The sequence below is a fragment of the Canis lupus genome, chromosome 16, assembly GCF_003254725.2.
Source record: "Canis lupus dingo isolate Sandy chromosome 16, ASM325472v2, whole genome shotgun sequence".
Taxonomy (NCBI): domain Eukaryota; kingdom Metazoa; phylum Chordata; class Mammalia; order Carnivora; family Canidae; genus Canis; species Canis lupus.
In genome coordinates, this window is record NC_064258.1 from 16,148,786 (window position 1) to 16,169,485 (window position 20,700).

Here is a 20,700-nt window from a genome sequence, read left to right on the forward strand (position 1 = left end):
CCGTGCGCAGCCGGCCGGCCAGGGAGGGGAGCAGGAACCCCTGTAGATCGTCTCCCTCCTTAGAAGGCAAGGATGTGAGAGGGAACGGGAGGTACCCACCTCCTGGGTAGGCAGGCCTGTAGCCTGCCCGGCCTTTAACACTGCTTCTGTGTTGGGCGGGGGCTGGCAGGTGAGAGGCAGGTGAGGCAGGCTGGGGGGCACGAGTGGGCAGCAGGTCGAGTCCCCGGCCAGCTGTGCTCGCTTTGCTCGCTTCGTCCTTCCATGCCTGCAGTCCTCCCACACCCTTGCTGACTGTGCTCACTGAGCTCATTATCACTAGGCCACAGCGGCTCCCTGCTGTGGATCAGGCCCAGGTGAAGGAGGGGCCAGAGTGCTGGCTAGGAAAGGGCCTCCCTGCTAGGTGGCCCCCTCCGCATTCTGACTCCTGATCCCCCTGATCCCCTGTGGGAGGCCGCACTCCCTACCTGCCGAGAAACTGAGGCCCAGGGGGATCCCTGGGTGGCTCAGCAGTTTGGCGCCTGCCTTCGGCCCAGAGCGCGATCCTGGAGTCCCGGGATCGAGTCCCACATCAGGCTCCCTGCATGGAGCCTGCTGCTCCCTCTGCCTGTGTCTCTGCCTCTCTCTCTCTCTCTGTACTCTTATGAATAAATAAATAAAATCTTAAAAGAAAAGAAAAGAAACTGAGGCCCAGGCAGCTAAAGCCACTTGTTTGATGTTGAAGGCTAGTTGGTGGCAGAAGCGGGAGCAGAGCCTGGCTCCCCTTTGCCGTGACCGGAGCTGGGACTGGACCCAGGAGGGCAGGGATCAGGTGGGAAGGGTTTGAGAACAGAGGAATCCCCTCCGAAGGCCAAGGGGTGTGCAGGAGGGGTTGATGAGCCTCAGGTGAGCGACCCGGCAGCCTCCGCCCAGCCCTTCCCAATGGCTCAGTGTGAGCCTGGGGGCCACCTTCTCCAGAATCTGACCCTTGGTCCTGAGGGGTGTTGTCTGCAGTCAGGGCAGAGGGAGCAGCTGTATTCTTGCTTCGTTCCTGCCCAGAAGCAGATCACCGAGGCTCCTTCGCAAACTACAGGCAGGGGTCCAACTGCTTTCTGGACTGTTCCAGCCACACAGTCTAGTGACGTTCCCATCAGTTCCACTTGTCTTGAGTTGTTCCTCGTGAGGATAGAGTCTCTCACGCTGATAGGGACCGGGTCTCAGGGTTTGTCCTCGGGCGGCCCGGGACTCCCAACTCGATCTCGTGTGACTGCACCTCCATGTCACCTGTCGTGTGACAACAGTATCTGTCACTTGGGGGCAGCAGGAAGAGTGAGATGGAGAAAGGGAGGCATGGTAGCGAGGATGTGAAACATCTGTCTTAAGGTGGGAGACTCTCGGCTCCATCTTGGACCCTACGGGGTAGATGAGGCAGGAGGTCCTGATTGCCTGCTTGGCTCAACTCCTCCCCTGAGGACCAAGCCTTCTCTTCGGAAGAACATGGAGAACCTGCACCCTTGGGCCATAGGACCTTAGCCAGTGCTGTTTCCTCACCCTCAAATCTCTTAATCTCTGTTCTCCTTGTCTTCGGGCAGGGCCCTCCATTCCTCGAAGAGAAGCCACCCCAAAGCCATGACTTTGTGGCTTTAGGTCAGGGTTCAAGTCGTCAGGTCCCTTTTGGTGGTCGCTAGGGTGGCCTCTGGGGCCTCGTCTGCTCTCTCCTGGCCTCTGCCAACCCTGACTCCTCCCTGCTCCAGCCCCTACCTGGGTGGCTCTCCTGGGGGAGCTGTGTCTGGGGGGGCTAGAGGGAAAGCTGCCTCTTCACCCCCTCCTGTGTTGGTAGGGGGCTTCCAGGGGTGATGCCAGTCTTGAGGAGCTGCCACTGGGATCTGAGTGGCACTTTGTCCTCTCCCCGACCCCATCCTGTCCTCAGCCATTCTCCCATGCTGTCTGTCATTTCGTGGGGAGAGCCAGAGGTGGGCGAGGGTGTCTTCAGGGATGTCCTTAGAGGAAGGCCAAGGCCATCCTTGGGTCTGCCCTGCCCTGTAGCCTTCTCACTGTGGCCCGCTCCCCTTTCAGCATCTCTGATGGCCGCGGTCGACTGGCTTCTCCCCCTGTGCCCCACCACCAGACATTGGCTGAGGGTTTGCTGTGTCCCAACCATTGGCACAGTGTTGAGCATGTGTCCGTGAACAAAACACACGAACGGCCTTGCTCTCAAGGAGTGCATGTGCATCCCTCTGGTCCTCTCACCTCCAGGCTGAGTGTCTCACACGCACGGGGATTGGGTTGCTGAGCTCTGGGACTCTGCACTGCCTGCCCTGGGGAGTCTGAGGCATTCTGGGGGTGGTTAAGGGATTTTGGCCCTGGTCACCCACCCTTGGAGACCTATGGGCAGGAGTGTCCCTGCCCAGAGGCCACCCAAACCCCGGGCTCCTGGTGCTGACCTGGCTGCACGGCCCAGGGTTGGGGGAGCTCCAGGTTGCTAGAGGACGGTCAGGGAGGGCCGAGCTCTGTGGAAGAGCCCGTCCGACCGTCGGCTTCAGTCCCTTCTAGATGAGCAGAGTGGCCGCAGAGGACAGGGATGGAGGTGTTACCTAGCGTCACTGGGACCTCTCGGGGCCTGTCATGTATGGGGTTGGCACCCGTCTCTGATCCAGCCTCTGTCCTCAGGGCATCCTGCTGAAGCGGAGTGGCAAATCTCTGAACAAGGAGTGGAAGAAGAAGTATGTGACGCTCTGTGACAATGGGCTCCTCACCTACCACCCCAGTCTGCACGTGAGTCTGGGCAGGGCAGGGCCAGAGGAGGAGGAGCAGGGGTAGGGGGGTGCTGACCTGGGACTGTGGGCAGGCTGACCTCTGCGAGTGCACATGGACTGTCCCTTAAAGGACCCCCGTGTGGTGGCTTGTGGCTCAGGAACCGCAAGACCTGGGCCTAGGCTAAGCACTCAACCGTGAGACTCTGAGCGGTGGCTGAACCCTTTGGAGAAGACCCCCCCAGGGGTGGTTGCTGCTGGGCTAGGCTGCTGTGTGCAGTCAGGTCCTCCATCTCCACCCCACTTGTTGAAAGAGCTGGATTGGGCCCTTTCATGTGGAATTGCTGAAGTTGGGGGTGCCGGGGGGTGCCAACCAGTTGTCTTTAGGGGAGCCGCATCAGCGGGGGATATCTGGGTTCCTGGGCCTGGGGTGATGGAGAGCCAGAGGGCAGTTCATCTGGGGCTGCTGAGAATGGCATGGGGGCTCCTGGGAAGGGGAGCGTGGGGCAGTGGTGGTAGGTGGAGGGGTTCAGAGGGTGTGTGGCCTCTGTCCCCGTGGGTGAGGGTGCACTGATTATAGAGTGGCCCTTGTGGCAGTTCCCCCACCCTTCCTGCCTCCCCCTCCCCTCACTGCGTGGCTCCAGCACACAGCTGTCACCAGAATCCATCTCTGTCACCGCCCCACTGTGGGGCTAATGAGTTCTCCTGTGAAGCCCCTCCAGCACAGCACGTGGGCCGGCCCCACCCCCGGCCCAGAAGCCCAGGGCCTGCCTCAGAAGGTCCTTTGCCTGCCTCTGAATCTGCACAGTGTCAGGGAGGCCTGCCCCATGAGGTGCTGGGGTCCACGGTTCCAGCCAAGACCCGGTCCTTAGGGCACCGCCCCGACAGCCCTGCTGAGAAAACACACCGAGACCTGGCTTGGGATGAGCCGGCAGGCGTCTGCATGGTCAGGACAGAACCCAGCCTTGCCCTCCTGGGTTTCTCCCCATCTGGTTCCTCAGGCGCCAACCCTCACCCTTAACTCAGGCCACCACAAGTCACAGTGTTCCCTCCTAGCGTTTTGTCCTCCACAGGGCGGGAGCTGGTGTTAGGCTGTGGGGGCGCTGAGGAGGGCCCATACCCGGCGACCTTGGCGCAAGTCCAGAGCCACCTGGTCCTGCTGCTGAGTCAGTAAGAGAGAGCAGCAAGGCTACCAGCCAGAGCACCAGCACCACGGCTCAGGTGTCTCAGAAAGTCACGGGGCATCTTGCCCGTACAGGGCCTCTGCACTAGGAGGTTGGGAGAACCACTGTACTTCTCAGCTAAGAGGGGCCACCATGCCCATTCAGATGCCAGCCTGGTACCTCTGAGCTCCCAGCTGGTTGTACCCATCCCCTTTACCCCAGGCAGGATGTGCTGGGTCTCCTCCGGCAGCGTCTTGCCAGTGCATCTGGGAACTGGCCTGTCCGAAGCATCCCAGGCTCCCCTACCCGTGTGGGGGTGGCCTTGGCTTCCCCCCATTGATGCATTCTTACCTGTTCTTTCTGCTTTATGCAGCTCTGGCTGTGCGGTGTCCCCTTTGCTTGTCTCCATGCTTCAGACAACGGAGGAAGCCCAGTGTGGAGGAAAGGTGACAGTAAAGGGTCTCAGCACATGGAGGAGTGTTCAATGGTTATGTTGGGTTTGAGGAAAGAAGGAAAGGAAGAAAAGGTTCCTGGAGGGAACTGCTGCTTTTACGCTCAACAGTCTAGAAAGCAGAAGCTTGGTGGGGTCTTGTCTGTTGCATCATCAGAGTCACCCAGCCAGTGGCTGAGCTGTTACCTGGACCTGTGACTTTGACGTTACCCAGATTTTTCCGCACCATGCTCAGACCTCCTGCCTTTGGGCCTAGCTGAGAAAGTGACTGGAGAGTTAACATCCAGGCAGTTGTTGCCTAGACAGGAGGACGGAGGGAACTGACGGGTACCCCTGCCTGGGCCAGGCTGGGTGTCTGAGTGTCCCAGAGGCTCCTCCAGCGCCATGCTCGTTGGACTGTGTTGTGCGCTTTGGTGCGTTCAGGAGCCTGGGACAGGGTCTGGGTGGCGGCAGCTTCCAGGCCTGTCCTTGCTTTCTTGCAGGGTGAGTCTAAGAGGCAGGTGGCTCTGCTGGCCTGTCCCCTGCCAGGCCTCCTCTTGTCTTGTGGGCTGCAGGACCTTGTGAAGAGGTTCAGTGAAGGGCTTCTCTGAGACCCAAGGTGCCCTGTCAGCTTTTCACCTGCTGTCCATTGGTTCTGGAATCAAAGTATAGGTCTTCTTCTGTACCTTCCCAGGAGGGGCTGGTAAACGCAGGTAGCAGCGGTGTTGCCCTGTGGATGCTTCTTTTCCCTCTCGGAAGATGCAGATCAGGTCCAAACAGTGTGGGAGCAGGAGCGGGAGTGGTGCAGGTAGGAGCGAAGGCCAGAACGGGGCCAGAACGGGGGTGTTGTGTGCTGCTGCACCAGCAGGGCTTGAGTTTACTGCTAGCGAAGGCTGTCTGCCCCTCTTGCATCCTGACTCCTCTGGACTCCATCCTACTGCAGCAGCAGCTGCACTCATGTGTGCTTCCTGACCTGCCTCCATCCCCCCTTCCCCATCTCCCCACCTCCCCACTGCTGCCAGCAGGGACCTCACCCCACCCTGGGGAGCCACCTGGCTTCTTGGGAGGTTCCCTCCTGCCCGGCAGCCCTGCAGAGGAAGGGCCGTCCATAGCCCCAGAGGTGCACACACTACTCATGGCCCGTCTGCCGCCACCGTGGGGACCGCTCCCTCCTGCCACCTAGAGGGCAGGGGTGTCCGTGAGTCACCTAGTGCCTGGAGGCTGGGCACTGCTGGGCTCATGGAGGAAGGGCTGGTGGGCAGGCCTCAAGCCTTCCACCCCATCCTCGCCTGGCCCAAGAGAGCCCGCCACAGCCTCCCCCATTTTGCAGCCAGCGGAGCCATTCACACAATCACCTTCTGTTAATTCTATCTGCAACATCAATTAAATTGTTTGTAGAAACTAATTGAATGTGGCTTAATCACACATCTTAATAGCTTTCCACGCTCTGAACTCGTTGTTAATTCCAGTAATAAAACGAGATGAGAACGCTGGCTGGGTAATTAGCGAGGAGGCTGGGGAAGAAATTGCTGTTTGATGGCGGGTAATAAAGGCAGCCGTGGTGACCGCTCTCCTGAGCAGCCGCTGCCACCGCCACCGCCGAGCTCCCCGTTCTGCTGACGGAGGGAAACGCTGTTGCTCTGCCCCCGATGTCCTCGTCCCTGCTGCCGCTCCTTGCGTTCCGCAGCATGCTGTCCTTGTGCCAGGCTCTGTCTCCCACCTTGACTCCAGAGCTGGCCTGGCACAGCGTATGGAGCAGGGTGCTATGGGTGCTGGCCTGCACCGCACGGGAGCACCTGTCCTGTGTGGTCAGGAGTGGCCAGTCCCCCGACATCGGTTCTGGCTACTTGGCCCCGGAGTCCCTCCGTGCAACTGTTGTTCTTGGCACGGGGTCAGCCTGGGCATCCCAGGACTGCCACGGGGCTTGAACTGTGCAGCTGCTGTGACCTCCTTGTGAACTAGAGCAGCCCGAGCCCCTCCCCCAGGAGAGGGACTGCAGCTGTGCCTTCGGCCCAGCCAGCTGTTGACAGTTGTTTGGAACAGCCAATCCAAGATGTGACTGTGTGCAGGGACCTGGGACGGGTGCATACCGAGGCGAGTCAGTGGGATGTTGGGCTCGGACTAAGGAGGGCTTGAGACTCAGGCTGATGCTGGATGCCGGGCTGAGAGCAAGACCACAGGGCCAGCGGGGACTGAGTTTGCTGGGGGCTGATGGATTGAGGGCACACTGTCTCTGTCTCCCAGGTTTGTGCCTCTCTGAGCCACCAGGGCAAGGGCCTGGGGTCAGGGCCCTGACAGCATGGAGCAGAATGGGGCTGAGAGCTTGTCATAGGGCTCCTCCCTTGGGTGGAGGTGGTTCCTCTTGACTTCTCCGATGTCATTCTGTGGTTCTGACACGTGAAGCAAACACGCTCAGAGCAGGGTGTGCCTAAGGCCCGGCACCTGGCTCCGTGCCTCCCAGGGGACTAGGTGGTGGTGGGGGGGGGGGGCGGGTGAGGGGGGTGTAGACATAGCCCAGAGCTGCATGGAAGGGAGTTTTTTCATGGGCGCACGCTAGTGGGGGCCACTCCTCCTCTGTGCCTGATGAGGCCCCTCTGTCCTGAAGGGCCCTGTGCCTGCGGAGGTGTCGGAGCCACTTGGAGTATAAGGTAGCCACGGGCCTGGTGGGGCCTCGTGACAGTGGGACTTGGCTGGTGAGGTCAGCATGCTATCATCAATGGCGTCCTTTCGTCCCTGCCATGAGTCTTTTCCCCTCATGACCTGCAGCCTGATGACCGGAGTGCAGGAGGGGGCCTGGCATTGCATGCTGTCTCCTCATTTTCGCTCCTATTCTTAACTGGAAACTTACATGTTCTCTTAGCTCCTTGGGGCCAGATGACCCCTTTCTGCTTGATGTTCTCTTGGTCATTCCCAGAGTGAGGGCCAGCCTTAAACTTGCTCCTTCAAGCTGGCCAACATTCCCCACCTGTTCTCTCAAGCAGAGGACACTGCCCCTTTTCCCTGAAGCTAAAGGGTGAGAAGGTAGGAGAGCTGCTGGGTGACATCCCGAAGTGGGTGAAGGTACGGGGGCTGCGGGCTCTTGCGGACATGGAGACAGGGCCTCAAGGAAGCTCTCTTGGGAGGAGAGCAGGTCAGAGTCTCCTCAGCGGAATTCCATTCCAAGTTCAGCTGGCACCACCCACCCAGATCCTGTTCTCCAGAGGAGTTTTGACCACATTTTATCAGGGACGCTAGCTGGGAACTGCTGAGGAACTTACCAGTGACAGAAGCGAGGAAATGGGTCAGCCATGCGGAAGGCGCCAGCAGAAGCAGTGGGGGGCCTTGGTTGGGCTCAGGGTTAAAGCCCGAAGCTCTTAAGGGGAGGGGGCAGCCTCTGCTCTGTGGTCCCCAAGTTGCCACTCCACCGTGGGACTCCCAGGCCAGAATCAAGACGGCAGGAACGGCGGGGGCCCAGGTGCTGAGCGGCCCCCACGCTTGGGATCCCCACCCAGTCGTCCATGTCTGGGGCCCTCTGGGTGCTGACTTGAAGTCAGGATGCATTCCTGGGCTGAGGAAGTCTACCTTCAGGGCACAGCCTCCGCAACCTGCAGAGCCTGGGCTGGAGTCTGGTTCTGCTACCTTTCGATTTGTGCCCTTGGGCAGAGAAACCTTTGCAAGCCTCTGTCCTACTACTGTAAAGTGGCTCTGGTGACGCCCAGTCCCGGGAAGGTGAACTGTGATCCACACCTGCAGTGTCCCGAGCACGGGCAGCTGATGGTGTGATGGTAATGGTTATTTTGCTGACTGGATGCCCGCTGCTCTCTGTGGAACCATGGACCCTTCTCTGTACTAAGTCAGAACAGCAAAAAGCATCAAAGGCTCCTTTTAAACTGTTTAGCAGATCCTTACCATCGTCGGGCACTGTTGTCAGGATGGAGGACTGTTCGAGGCTTGAAGGATTCCCCGTGCCCCAGTGGTGGTGGTGGAAGCTTCTGAAACCACGGCCGAGGTACTCGGTGACTAGGCCACCCATGGCCTGGGGCTGCCCCACCGTCTGCGTCCTTTGGAATATGTCAGTTCCTCTTCTGGCCATGTGGGCCTTCTCTTCCTGGCTCCCATCTCGGCTGTGTACTTGCCCTCCCTCGTGGTGCCTCCTGAGCCGTCCTTCCTAAAGGAGCCCTGTGCCTCGGGGCTGGGCTTCACACACCCCCCACCTCTGCCGATGGTGTCCCCCCACCCCACCCCTGCTGTGTCTTGCCCAGTAGATTGGGTGTCATCCACACATGGAGATATTCTGTGAGCTTCACCGTCTGGTTTTTTAAAATTTGGGCTTTCCCTCTCCTTCTGTTTCTTCCAGCACAGGGGGAGAGATCTAGGAGTTGGTTGGTCAGTGTCAAAGTGCAGCCAGAGAGTGACCTGCCCTAATGAATGTTCGTCTGTTTTATCCGCATGGCCCTCAGGATTACATGCAGAACATCCATGGCAAGGAGATTGACCTGCTGCGGACCACAGTGAAAGTGCCAGGGAAGCGCCTGCCCCGAGCCACACCTGCCACAGCCCCTGGCACCAGCCCCCGGGCCAATGGACTGGCCTTGGATCGGAGTAACACACAGCTGGGTGGGGGCACAGGTGAGGTGGCTGCTGGGGGCAGGGTGGTGGGGGTGCGTGGAGAGCCTTGCTTCCTCACTCTGCAAGATTGGGGAGTGTGGCTGTGGAGGCCTGAAAAGGTAGGCGCTGTGGGGCTTTGCTCTTTCTCAGCCTGGGTCCTCAGGGCTCCTGTCATGTTTGCCACCCAGAGTCATGCTTCAAGATGAGGTCAGCCAAATGCATTTGCCAAACTGCTGCCCTCGTGGGAGTTGGTAAAGGTAGCAGCCAGTATACAGCCTGGTGGGTGATTTGAAGATCGAGATAGGGCCAGACAGCCTCATGCTGACAGGTGCTGTTAGTGGTCCTTGGGCCAGGGCAGGTGATGGTGGGAACAGGGCCTCTAGCACACATAGCCAGCATCTCAAGCAGGTGTGCTGTGTGGGGAGGGAGGGAGCCAGAAGGGGTTCACTTCGCAAATGTTCTAGGGTCTGCAGCGAGAGGTAGGGTCTTTGCTCAGAGAGGAATGAGTTTAGAGAGGAGCTAGAAGCCAGGTAGGCTCTCCCACAGGCTTAGCTGTGTGGAAAAAAGAGCTAGAGCCCGAGAGGGTGTGAATCTGGGGTGCACTGGTTTCTCCTTGACCGGTTCTTACCTTTTCAGATGATACTATGAGTCCAGGTGAATAATACTTACGTTCCTTTCTGTTCCTGGCTCGCCCTGCCTTGCTGGGCCTCTGAGGCTCCAAAGCCACATTGCTGTCCCTCCCACACCTAGTCCCCTTGCCCCAGATCTGCCTTAGCTTCTGGACCCTTATTCCCAAGACTTCAGTATCCCCGATGCTGTTCTAGGTGATTGGCTCTCCTTTTCCCTGGGTGCAGAAACAGCTGCTTAAGAAACTGTCCAGCCCCCTAGGGACTGCAACTGTGTCCCTGCCCTAGGGACTGGCTCTTAGTCCAGGGGTGCTGCCTTTCCCAGAGGCCATGTGGGACCAGGGGCACTTGTGCTTATCATAGTAATAGGCTGCTGAGGACATTCAGTGCACAGGGGCCTGGGTACTAAGTCCTTGGAATGGATGGAGCAGGCCCTGGAGAACTGCCCCCGTCAAAGTGCTGATAGGACCCGCATTGAGCAGCTCTGGGTTCAGAGAAGAGGTCAGACAATGGCCTCCTGAGCATGCTCTTTGCTGGAGGCAAGGAGCACTTGGCACCCCTACTCTGTGGCATTTGTTCAGTCCCCGCTGACCAGTCTGGAGGCGCTGGGAGAGACATGGGAGGAGCTGCCCTCTGCTGACAGAGGTGGCCAGATGCAGTAGATCTACTCTATGTCAAGCCCATTTGGAGCTCTGTCAAGTTGAGATTATCATCCCCACTTTATGGATGAGGAAACCAATGCTCAGCGAGATTGAATAACTAGTCTGTAAAATTCCACAGTAAGTGGGGCTTTGAGAGTGGGGCTTTGAACCTAGAACTGTGCCTGACTTGAAAAGCCATGTTTTATCCTCTGAGCCACCTCAGCTCAGAGAGAAGATCTTGAATTGTGCAGAGGGTTTTAGTGGATTTAGGGAAATAAGGAGGGTAATGAGAAAGGCATCCACCCGTCTCGGGGCCGGGATGGGGGTGCTCTAGGGAGGGGTTGAATGGCAAAAACAGGCCCTGCGCCTTCCTCAGTGCTCTGCCTAGAGAGCTGGGTCAGGGCTGCTGGGGAATCACTGCCAGGCATGGGCAGGGGGCTGGGGCTCAGCCAGGGCCCCGAGCAATCCCAGAGCTGCATGCACACAGGGAGAGGAGCAGCCTCTGATCTGGCATGGGGTTTCTTGTTTCCTATCCAAGGAGGAAGGAGGGGATGAGCCTTTCCTTGAAGTCAGGTAGCAAGACTGTGCTTTTTCCCCAAAGAGGCAGAGAAACAGTAACAAGCTCTGTCCTGTCATAATCCTGGGCCATCAGAGCCTTCCCCAGGGAGGGGGGCAGAGGTGCACATGGAGAAGAGACACACAACACCCACAGACACTTGCCCACGGCCCCAGAACACATGGACGGGCATTTACCCGAGCCCGTGTCCCCTCCACCGCACGCTGACACCGACCTCATGCACACTCACACATGTCTCCCGCTCACCGGGCGATGTTAACATCTCATTATCTTTGTTACTGTAATTACATTATCCGCTGCTTTATGCAGAATTATCCTCCGAGGACTAATTGATGGCTCCATGTTTAATTCATTAATCATTAGCATCAAATTCGACAATTACAGTGCACACTGATTGTGGGATTGCAGGCGTAATGAGGGGAGAATTAACAAAGAAAAGGGAAAGCACTTTCCCTCCCTTGGGGTTTTGAGTTGGGGGTCTTGGGGAGGAAGTTGGGCCTGTGAGGTCTTTGGGTGGGGCTCAGGTCGAGGCAGGGATGAGATTTAGAACCCATGAGGGCACGGAAGCAGGAGAGGCGTGGGGAGAAGCAGGGTCTCTGGGAATTTAGGGAATTGCATCTGCCGCCCTAAAGGTCTCCTGCCAGGGAGCCGAGGGTACCCTGAGAAAGGCCAGGTTTGCAGAGACCCCGATAGGCCCGAGCAGGGGTGGGGTGGGGCGGGACTCTGCAGAGGAAGTATCAGCATGTGGCCTTGAGGGACTGGAAATGGGGCAGCCTGGCTGGCAGTGTTGGCACCACACGTATATTCATAAGCACTTACTGTGTGTCTGGTCCTGCCTTGGGTGTTATGATGAATACAAGAGAAACACAAAACTTGCCTTCCACCTTTCTGCATCAGATTGTCCTCCGAGCGTTAGGGATGTCTGGCCTGTTTCTTTACCTTCTAGGGGCTTCAGCTCAGAGCTTCCATCCCTAGGCTTCCAGAAATTCCATCCCTGTCCTCCCAGGACTGGTTAGAGGCTGAGTTTGTCACCTGCTCTGTTGCACTTGGTCCAGCTCCAGGCCCTATCTCTGCCTCCCTTACTAACCTCCCATACCTGGCCAACTCTTCCGCTCTCGGTTCAGACCTCGCCACTGGCCTACCTGTTCTCAGACTTCCCACCACTGCCGCCTTCTAGCCTCAGTCCCTGTCCTTAGGTGGACTGAGGTGACAGGGCAGCAGAGGCCCTGTGGCTGCCCCATGGGCTCCCTGTTAGTGAATCCAGTGCTTAGAGGGTGCTGAGGGCACAGGGGCCCGGCCGCTTCCACTGCCAGGCCCTGGCACTCCTGGAGCCTTTCGTTCCCCTTGGCTCTGCCATTCTTCCCTGATGGGAAACGAAAGATTAATTTTCTCCAGCCCAACAGGATAATTACTAATACTAATTAGACATAATTACTTGAATCTGATACACTTATTTCTCGTCAGAATAGCACCAAAGCTGAGGCAAAGCAAATGGCATATGTGGACTTAGAATGTGTGGTGTAGGGGCCTGATCTGGAGGGAGAGGGGGCTGAGAATGATGGCCAGACAAGCGCTATGGTGACAGGGGTGTCAGGACTGTGTGCCCCCCTCTTCTGGCTCACAGCAAGGGGATGAGGTGTCCACTCTCTTCATGGAGAGGAGTGTGAGGTGTGGGACCAGCTGCTTCCTGGGGGGTGGGGGGCCGGGCAAGGCCTCTCGGTCTCCAGTAAGCCTGGCTGGTACCTGGTAAATGCCTCGTTTTTGGTCAGTATTCTGCTAGAATTTCTCAAGTTCTGCCTGCAGCCTTATCTTCAGGAAAATCTGTGTAGCCCTTCCCCAGCCTCCCTTCCCAGTCTGACCCTTCCCCCCACCCCCAGGTGCCCCCTACTCGGCCAGCAACCCGGCCTGGGCTGGCCCTCGCCCTGAGGGCCTGCACCAGCGCTCCTGCTCCGTTTCCAGCGCCGACCAGTGGAGTGATGCCCTGCCCCCAGGTACGCAGGACCCCATAAGCAGAGGAGGGCAGCCAGGGAGCAACCGCAGCCTGGGTGCCGAGGGGAGGGGCCCAGCAGAGCTTGCTGCAAGGCGAGGCCAGTGCGGGGGGGTCTAGAAGTGGAGGAGGGGCTCTCTGTATCCCTGCTCCAGCAACCAGGGGCGGAGGCTTCCTGGCCCTCAAGCCCTTTGCTGCCCCCAGGCCCTGCCAGTGGCTGGCTGGCTGGTGCCAGAGACCTTCCCTCTGCAGCTTCTCTGCCCACCCGCCGCCTGCTGTCCCTAGGCAGTGCTGGTGGCGGCTCCCGCATCCCCATCAGCCCCCTGCGCAGCCAGCTCATCAGCCTCACCGCGGGGGGGACAGGGAAGCGGCTGAGCAGGGAGGTCGGAGGCTGGGGGCTTTACACACGTTTTGAAGGCGGCAACTTGCCTGCCATGGAGGGGGTGGTCCTAGAGATAGGATCCAGGATCCAGAAGGTAGTCCTCGGCTCCTGCCCCCACCTGGCCTGGCCTGCCTGAGGCTCCATCCTGTCTAGCTGGTCAAAAGTCTACCTTTCCTCCCCCATCCCACCGTCCTCCCACTATCCTGGGCTCTTCATTTTCTCCCCCTTTCATCCATTTTTGTGCCCAGCTCACATCTCAGCTCCTCCTTCCCCTTATTACGTCTCCCTGCCCCTTCAGTGAGCACTGCCACACGTGTGTACACAGACACACACACATACTCTCCCCGCTCCCCCCTACTCTCACTGGTACCCTAGCCATTTGTACCCTAACTTTTCGTACCCTAACCGTACCCTAACCGTTAGGGTCAGCAGTTCTGCAGGCTAAAAGAGAGGTGGGCACAGCCCCGCCCTCCTTTCCTAGGTCAGGGCTCCAGGGTGCTCCCTGGCCTCTCAGGCACACCTGCTCCTCCCACTTTGCCTCCAGCTGGGGGCAGTAGTGCCAGGGCCCCCCCACCCCCAGGCCTGTAAACTTCCTGAATTGCCTCCCCAAACCCTTCACAGGCTCTCACCCCTCAGAAGCACTCACCCCCAGTCTGAACTCTGACAGCTCGAAGGAACTGGGTGCTCCCAGCACAGGGAATCTCCCCACCTCCTGATCCAAGTCCCAGCCTCCCCAGGGGGGTGAAAGGGTGACTGGAGGGCTTGAGAAGGGGAGCTGAGGGCGCTTCCCAGAGCCACTGTCCTGACGGGCCAGGCCGCCTGGCCTCGGTGGGGCCCCTGTGTAGAGTCTGGAAGGAGGAAGGCAGGCAGGGAGGGAGCGTGTCTGCCTCTAATGAAGTTTGACATTTAGTGGTGAGCGCCGGGCGGGGTGTGGGAGACGGAGCTTGATTAGCGCGCTCTAATTGACAGTAATTAGGCAGCTCCCTGATTGTTTCTAATTCTGCTATTAATTGTGAGGAGCGGGGAGTGTGATTGAGGATAAATTTGGTGCGGAGCTGCTGGGGCTTCAGCTCCCTGTGAGTTCCCTGGGCCGCCTTCCGCCCCTCCGGGCTGACGATTCCTCCCTGCCTTCATCCTGCGCTGCTGCCCAAGTTCCCTGCATTCTCCTGTCCTCACCTTCTTCTCCATCCAGGGCTGGGGAAGCTTTGGGGTTGGGACTGGCTGCGCAGACCCTGTCCCCGGTGGTCCGGCTGCTGGGCAGGGTGGAGCTCCCAGCTGCACTAGGCAGGTCTTGTACTCTGCACCCCCCCCCACCCTCCCCTCTTCCCACACTTTTCCACCTCTCCCCTCACCAGCCAGTGGCCCAGCTGAGGTGCTCAGTTCCAGCCCCAAGCTGGAGCCTCCCCCATCTCCCCACTCCAACCGGAAGAAGCACCGGAGGAAAAAGAGCACCGGGACCCCCCGACCAGACGGCCCCAGCAGTGCTGCTGAAGGTTAGGGGGACCTACAGGGAAATGGGCACAGGAGGTGGGCTGTGGGATTCGGGGGCAGTACCCTCAACACCATTTTTTTTTCCATTTTAGAGTTAAGTACCTTGTGATAATTAGCAATAACCACAGTTTCACTTCCTTTGGTAATGTAGACCTAGTATCTTAGGAAAGCTCTTTCTTCTGCGTAATTTAAACCCTTTCTATTAAAATGTGAGCTTCTCTTTTATTCCTTATAGAAGGTAAAACACAGCAGGCGGCTACTCTAGTAGCTCTTCCAAGGCTTGTGGGCAGGACCTATGTTTTCTGTATCTCTTGTATCACCCATTGAGTTTAATGAGTGCTGGGCATATAGTAGGTGCTTAATACGTGTGTAGTAATTGGCTGAGTCTCTCCTTACTCATCATTAAACTAAGGAATTCCAGCTCCTCAAACATTTTTCCATAGGGCCTTTATCATAACCTGTGTTGATCATAGCACTTGTCCTCTGATTGTCTCCAAAGTTATCTTCAAAATGTTCCTCCTCTCAGTGGTTGGAGCCTCTTTGCTCCCAGACAAATTTCTTCTGCTGATGGCATAGGGTCTCACTTGTGCTCCGACTGCCAGGGGTAGGGATGTGGGCAGGAGGGCAGAGATCACCTCTGGGGAGGAGCTACCTTCCCCAGCCTACCTGCAGTGTAGTGATGCTTAGCATTCATGGCATGGGGTCCACTGTGCCAGGGAACTGAGCCCCTACGAGTGAGTGATCATGACTGTGTGGCTCAGGGGCGGTGCTGGAAGGTGAGGTGGGATGGTGGAGCCCGGGGGAAAGAAGGAGTACCAGCACTCTTCTAGGAGGTGGTTCCCATGGAGGGTGCCTGTAGAGTAGGACCCACGCCTCAGGCCTCTGCCTCTAGCCCAGCGCTGGGCCTCCCCACAGGTACCGGAGTTCTCTCTGCAGCCCCCGCCACACATTCCCGCTGCTTGTTAGGAATCGTTCACCCATAGGGTAGTGACCACTGGCAGAGAGGTTCGTGGAGCTGTGTTCCATTGGCCTAGGGGAGCAGAGCTTGGAGGAGCTTCACCACATTGTTTGGGGCCACAGTCCAGCCAGCAGTGTTTGTCACTGGAGCTGTCCCCATGTCCCTGTCTGCTCACACATCCCAGTTTGTGGGGAAAACCTCTCCTCCTCTCCCCATCCACTTGTCCTTCCTGCCTGTCTGTGCCATGGTAGTGGGGGAGGGGCCCGGCTCCCAGGAGCCCCACGCTGACGCCGTCAGGAATATTGGGTTTAATGAGCTGCAAAATGAGGCGGCTGCAGCTGACATATACGGATGGTGCCCACACCCGCCTTCCCCCACCCTCCCAGCATTGCCTCCTAGTGCCCCATTGCATCCTTCCCCAGACACTCCACTCTGCTTTCTCCAGGAAGCACCCCACTCTGAATCCCAGACACATTCTTGGCAGTGCCAGGGAGGCAAAATCCTTGCACCCCGCCTCTCCACCCAGGCTCCACAGGTGGTTAGGAATAGAGGACTTGAGGGCTCCTCTGCACAACTACAAGTTGCCCCCCGGGAACATGGCCTTTGAGGCCGGCGATAGAGGAAAGAGGAGGAGAGGCAGGAAAGCAGGAGAGAGCATAGAATTGTGGTGATTACATGTCCCTGGCTGTGTGCGTGGTGGGCGCCCTGCCCTGACGGAGATAAACACCCTTGTCTCCCACAGATGCAGAGGAGTCATTTGAGTTTGTGGTGGTGTCCCTCACTGGGCAGACATGGCACTTCGAGGCCTCAACAGCAGAGGAGCGGGAGCTGTGGGTACAGAGCGTGCAGGCCCAGATCCTCGCCAGCCTGCAGGGCTGCCGCAGTGCCAAGGACAAGGTTGGCACGGAGGCCCAAGTGGGGTGGGACCCAAGGCGGCCTTGTGACTGACCAGCCACCTCTCGTCTCTCCCACTGCGCAGACTCGGCTGGGGAACCAAAACGCAGCTCTGGCTGTGCAAGCCGTCCGTACCGTTCGTGGCAATAGCTTCTGTATCGACTGTGATGCCCCCAGTGAGTGCAAAGGCCAGCAGGGCTGGGGTTGGGGCGGCTTTAAGAAAGCTTGACAAGGGGCTTGCAGTTGGCCAGGGCAGAGGACTTTCCTGGTGTTCTCATTCTGGTTGCCCATGGACTTCATGATGCTTCCTCTCCTCACCTAGATCCAGACTGGGCCAGCTTGAACCTGGGTGCCCTGATGTGCATTGAGTGCTCAGGGACCCACCGACATCTAGGGGCTCACCTGTCCCGGGTCCGCTCCCTGGACCTTGATGACTGGCCACCCGAGTTGCTGGCTGTCATGACCGCGATGGGCAATGCCCTGGCCAACAGCGTCTGGGAGGGGGCCCTGGATGGCTATGCCAAGCCTGGGCCTGACGCCTGCAGGTGAGTGGCTGCAGGAGGCAGGGGTGCCCTGAAGCTGGCCAGGAAGGGTGGGGGTGTTGGTGCTCTGGTGTGAGGAAGATAGGGATGGCGCCTGGGTGGCTACAGCAGTGCTCCAAGGGTTAAAAGTGGCCGTTGCTCTGCTTGGCAGTTGGCCCCTTGGGGTGCCCCTCCCCCTCCCTGCCTGTCACTCAGGCTCCTCACAACAAGAGGCCCTTTCTGAGCCTTATCAGCAGGTCAGGGGCCAGCAGGAGGCGCATGCGCAGGGCCCTATCGCTCTGTGGCGTGAAGGCCCTAGCCAGAGCTCTGAGATGGGGAGAATGGGTGGGAGATAGGATGGTGCCTGGGCCCCTGGTGGAGGCCCCCCACCCCCTTTGTTCCAGCAGGGCCAGATAAGCTACTACGGGAGCCCTGCCTGGAATCTCGCTGCCCTCTCAGCCCCCTAGTCCCTGCCGCCCCCCAAGGGGCCGCTCTTCAGTGTTCCTTCCTTTCAGCTTCTCCCACCCCCTTTGCGTTACCTGCTGTATGCCGTCCATTTCTTCACTGCTCCATCCTATGCTTTCTGTTTCTTCCTGTTCCCCTTTGGGGTGGGGTGTCTGTCATTCCCTGACTGCCTGCCCCGGCCCCCACCCACTGGCTTGGGCCCTTCCTTGGCTCATGCCTGGATGGACCTGTGGTTGCAGAGAGGAGAAGGAGCGCTGGATACGGGCCAAGTATGAACAGAAGCTCTTCCTGGCCCCGCTGCCGAGCTCGGACGTGCCGCTGGGGCAGCAGCTGCTCCGGGCTGTGGTAGAGGACGACCTGCGGCTGCTGGTGATGCTGCTGGCACATGGGTCCAAGGAGGAGGTGAACGAGACCTATGGGGATGGGGACGGGCGGACGGCTCTCCATCTCTCCAGCGCCATGGCCAATGTGGTCTTCACACAACTGCTCATCTGGGTGAGTTGTGGGATCCCTCCTTGCCTTTCCATTCCCAGCCCCACCCTTGAGGGTGCCTCTGGCCTATCCAATCTCCTTTTTGCCCCAGCCCTTTGAAAGCCACCTCTCCTTACCTCCCCAAGAACTTCATGCCAACTGTGAAAATGTGCTTTCTCCTGCAGTATGGGGTGGATGTGAGGAGCCGGGACGCCCGGGGCCTGACTCCACTGGCCTATGCTCGTCGGGCTGGCAGCCAGGAGTGCGCAGACATCTTGATCCAGCATGGCTGCCCTGGGGAGGGCTGCGGCTTAGCACCTACCCCCAGCAGAGAGCCTGCCAATGGTACCAGCACCTCTGCGGAGCTGCACCGAAGTCCTAGCCTTCTCTAAGGCCCACGAAGAGGGCAGAGGGGCCAGAAGGACTCTGTGGTCTGGGGCCCCTCCTCCCTACAGGCACAGCAGGGGATGCCAAGACACAGAGACTGAGAAGCGGGGACACGCAGAAAGGAAGAAGGAGAGGAAACAAGGACGAGTCAAACAAAAGAGGAACCAGAGGGGGCCTCTGGGATTTGAGCTGCAGCGGATTGGGAGTGGAGCTATTCTAGCCCTCTGCCCTATGGTGCCACTGAAAAGGGACAGGACCCTTTGGAGGTACCTGTGAGGAGAGGGGAGCAGGACCTCTCCCTCCTCCAGATTCCTACCTTCTACTGCCAGCCCCCTGCAAGCCTTCATCCTAAAATGGAGCTTGGACGGATAGGGCACAGGTTGGGGGGGTTGCTGGAGAAGAGACACGAGGAGGTGATCTGTGAGTCCCGTGTAAATTTGTATATTGGAATATTTATGTTTGTGTACATATCCGGTGTGTGTGTATGATGAGCCAGTAAACCAGACTGTGTGGCCTTGTGTTCCCCTTTGTATCTCTGCCCTCCCGGAAACGCCCGTCAGCTCCACGGGCTGTATCTGGGACTAATTTGAGCTTGTCAGTAGCCCCGGCAGGCGAACCCTGTGACTGGAGGAAGTTTGGAGATCTGTGCTGCCCACTGGAGGCTTTGCATGGACTCTTCCTACTCCCACAGCCTGCCCTTGCCCTCAGAAGGCTTTTCCAGCTGGTGTCCAGTAACCTCGGGCCACGCCTGGTGCCAGCCAGTTCACCCAAAGCAGGGATGTGAACATCGCCCCCCTTCCTGCGGTCTGGCAGCTAGCTCACACAGCCAGACGTACCGGGAGATGGTCAAGGCACAGGACAAGAGTTCTGAAGATGCCACAAGGGTGAGTGGCCAGACATTACTAGGACAGCACTTGTCTCGGGACCCATGCCGAGGCTTTGCTTTTGAGGAAAGGGGAGGAGGTCGGTCACCGATGGCAGAGCAGCCAGCAGCCGCCTGGATTCCCACCAACATTATGCCAAGCTCGGAGCAGAATCCAGAGCTCCTGTTTTTCCCTGACTACCCCCGATCCTGGAACAACCTGAGGGAAACCCCTCTATACCTATTCTTGAATGATGAGAACTTGCCAAGTCCAGGTGCCTGCTCTCCAAGGAGGCTATTTTCCCATTCCTACAACCACTTTGCTGGTGGCCCTTGTTTTCTGCAACACTTAACGAGCTCTGGCTCTGGGGGGCTGCCACTCTCTGGATACCTGCCTGCGTGCAGGTAGATGACCACTTTGCAAGGCCAATAAGAGCCTTAAAGAGAAAAGTAGAACAGAAACAAGGCTTTGGGTGTGTATACGAATGGGTTTCTGGACTCCCAATTACTAGCGACAATCACCTCCCTTATTTCCCCTAAGGAAAACCTAGTATACTGAATGGCTAAACACTGCCTGGAATAGTTTAGGAGGCTTCATAAGTAAATTTAGAGGAAAATGGTAAATCAGGACCTTGGTACCCACCGCCTCCCCTCGGGCACAGAGCCAGGGATCATCTGCTCTAGCCCTACACCAGGAGACATGAATTCCCAACAGCCAAAGTGACGACAGCTCCTGTGATCTTCAACTGCTGCCTGGCATCTCTACTGAAAAGAATCTAACCCTGTAGGTTCCTTATGTGGGCAGAGACAACCTTAATCTAGATCAGGAATGGGGTTGGTCTGGACTATATTTTTTTAGCCTAATTTTCAAGCCTCGCTGAAATCTACCCAACCAGAGAAAACCTGCCCTGGATGCGTGTGTCCTCACCAGGGAACAGTGACACTGTGGTGAATTACCAGTCACAGGTGTTTGGTTGCCAAAACCAGCCAGGAGGAGGGGGCTGCCAAGGCAAGCCTGTCTCCTCATCCCAGGCATTCAGTAGATGTTTGAGTAAATCGTGGCTGGCATGCCATTCCAGGAGGAAGGAACGGTGGCACTTTTCTAAGGGTGGAGAGAAGGTTGGCCAGGTATTTGACCCAGCTTGTGTTTCCCTCCCTGACCTTAACCTCCTGGGTCTCCTTGCCTCACTCAGAGCCCTGCCTGTTTTTGTTCTCCGTGGCCGTGTTCTTTACCCTGGCTCTCCGTCTCCTGTTTCTTCCCCAGAAGCCCTCTTACCATGATCCCAACTTCAGCTGGTTTCTGTAATAATCCTCTTTCCCCAGGATCTGTGCAGGTGTGGCCATGCAGCCCCGCTCTACGGCTGGCCCAGGACAACAGCCCTTCTGCGAAGGTGGGGAAATGGCAAATAGCTTCAGTTGGTCTTGTTTCCCAACCCGGTATACTCCATTTCTTGCAAGTGCCCCTGAAGCCTCTCAGCCTCACATTTACTTTGACTACGGAGGCTGTTCCTTCATTTGCTCGTAGAACC

At 58.0% G+C, this 20,700-nt stretch overlaps 1 protein-coding gene across 6 annotated transcripts in view; it reads left to right on the forward strand.

Moving 5' to 3' along the window:
- Positions 1-18,823, forward strand: part of AGAP3 (ArfGAP with GTPase domain, ankyrin repeat and PH domain 3) — a 56,451-nt gene extending 37,628 nt beyond the window's left edge. For 5 of the 6 annotated variants that reach the window (XM_025452745.3, XM_025452714.3, XM_049094923.1 and 2 more), the window contains 9 exons: positions 2,647-2,751; positions 8,762-8,930; positions 12,631-12,744; positions 14,478-14,615; positions 16,314-16,468; positions 16,551-16,641; positions 16,788-17,010; positions 17,691-17,946; positions 18,108-18,823. In XM_025452745.3, coding sequence (XP_025308530.1) covers positions 2,647-2,751; positions 8,762-8,930; positions 12,631-12,744; positions 14,478-14,615; positions 16,314-16,468; positions 16,551-16,641; positions 16,788-17,010; positions 17,691-17,946; positions 18,108-18,314 — 1,458 coding nt within the window. In that variant the 3' untranslated portion in view covers positions 18,315-18,823. The remainder of the gene's footprint in view (positions 1-2,646; positions 2,752-8,761; positions 8,931-12,630; positions 12,745-14,477; positions 14,616-16,313; positions 16,469-16,550; positions 16,642-16,787; positions 17,011-17,690; positions 17,947-18,107) is intronic. The other variant, XM_025452730.3, reaches the window with a different exon arrangement.
- Positions 18,824-20,700: the final 1,877 nt, after the last annotated feature.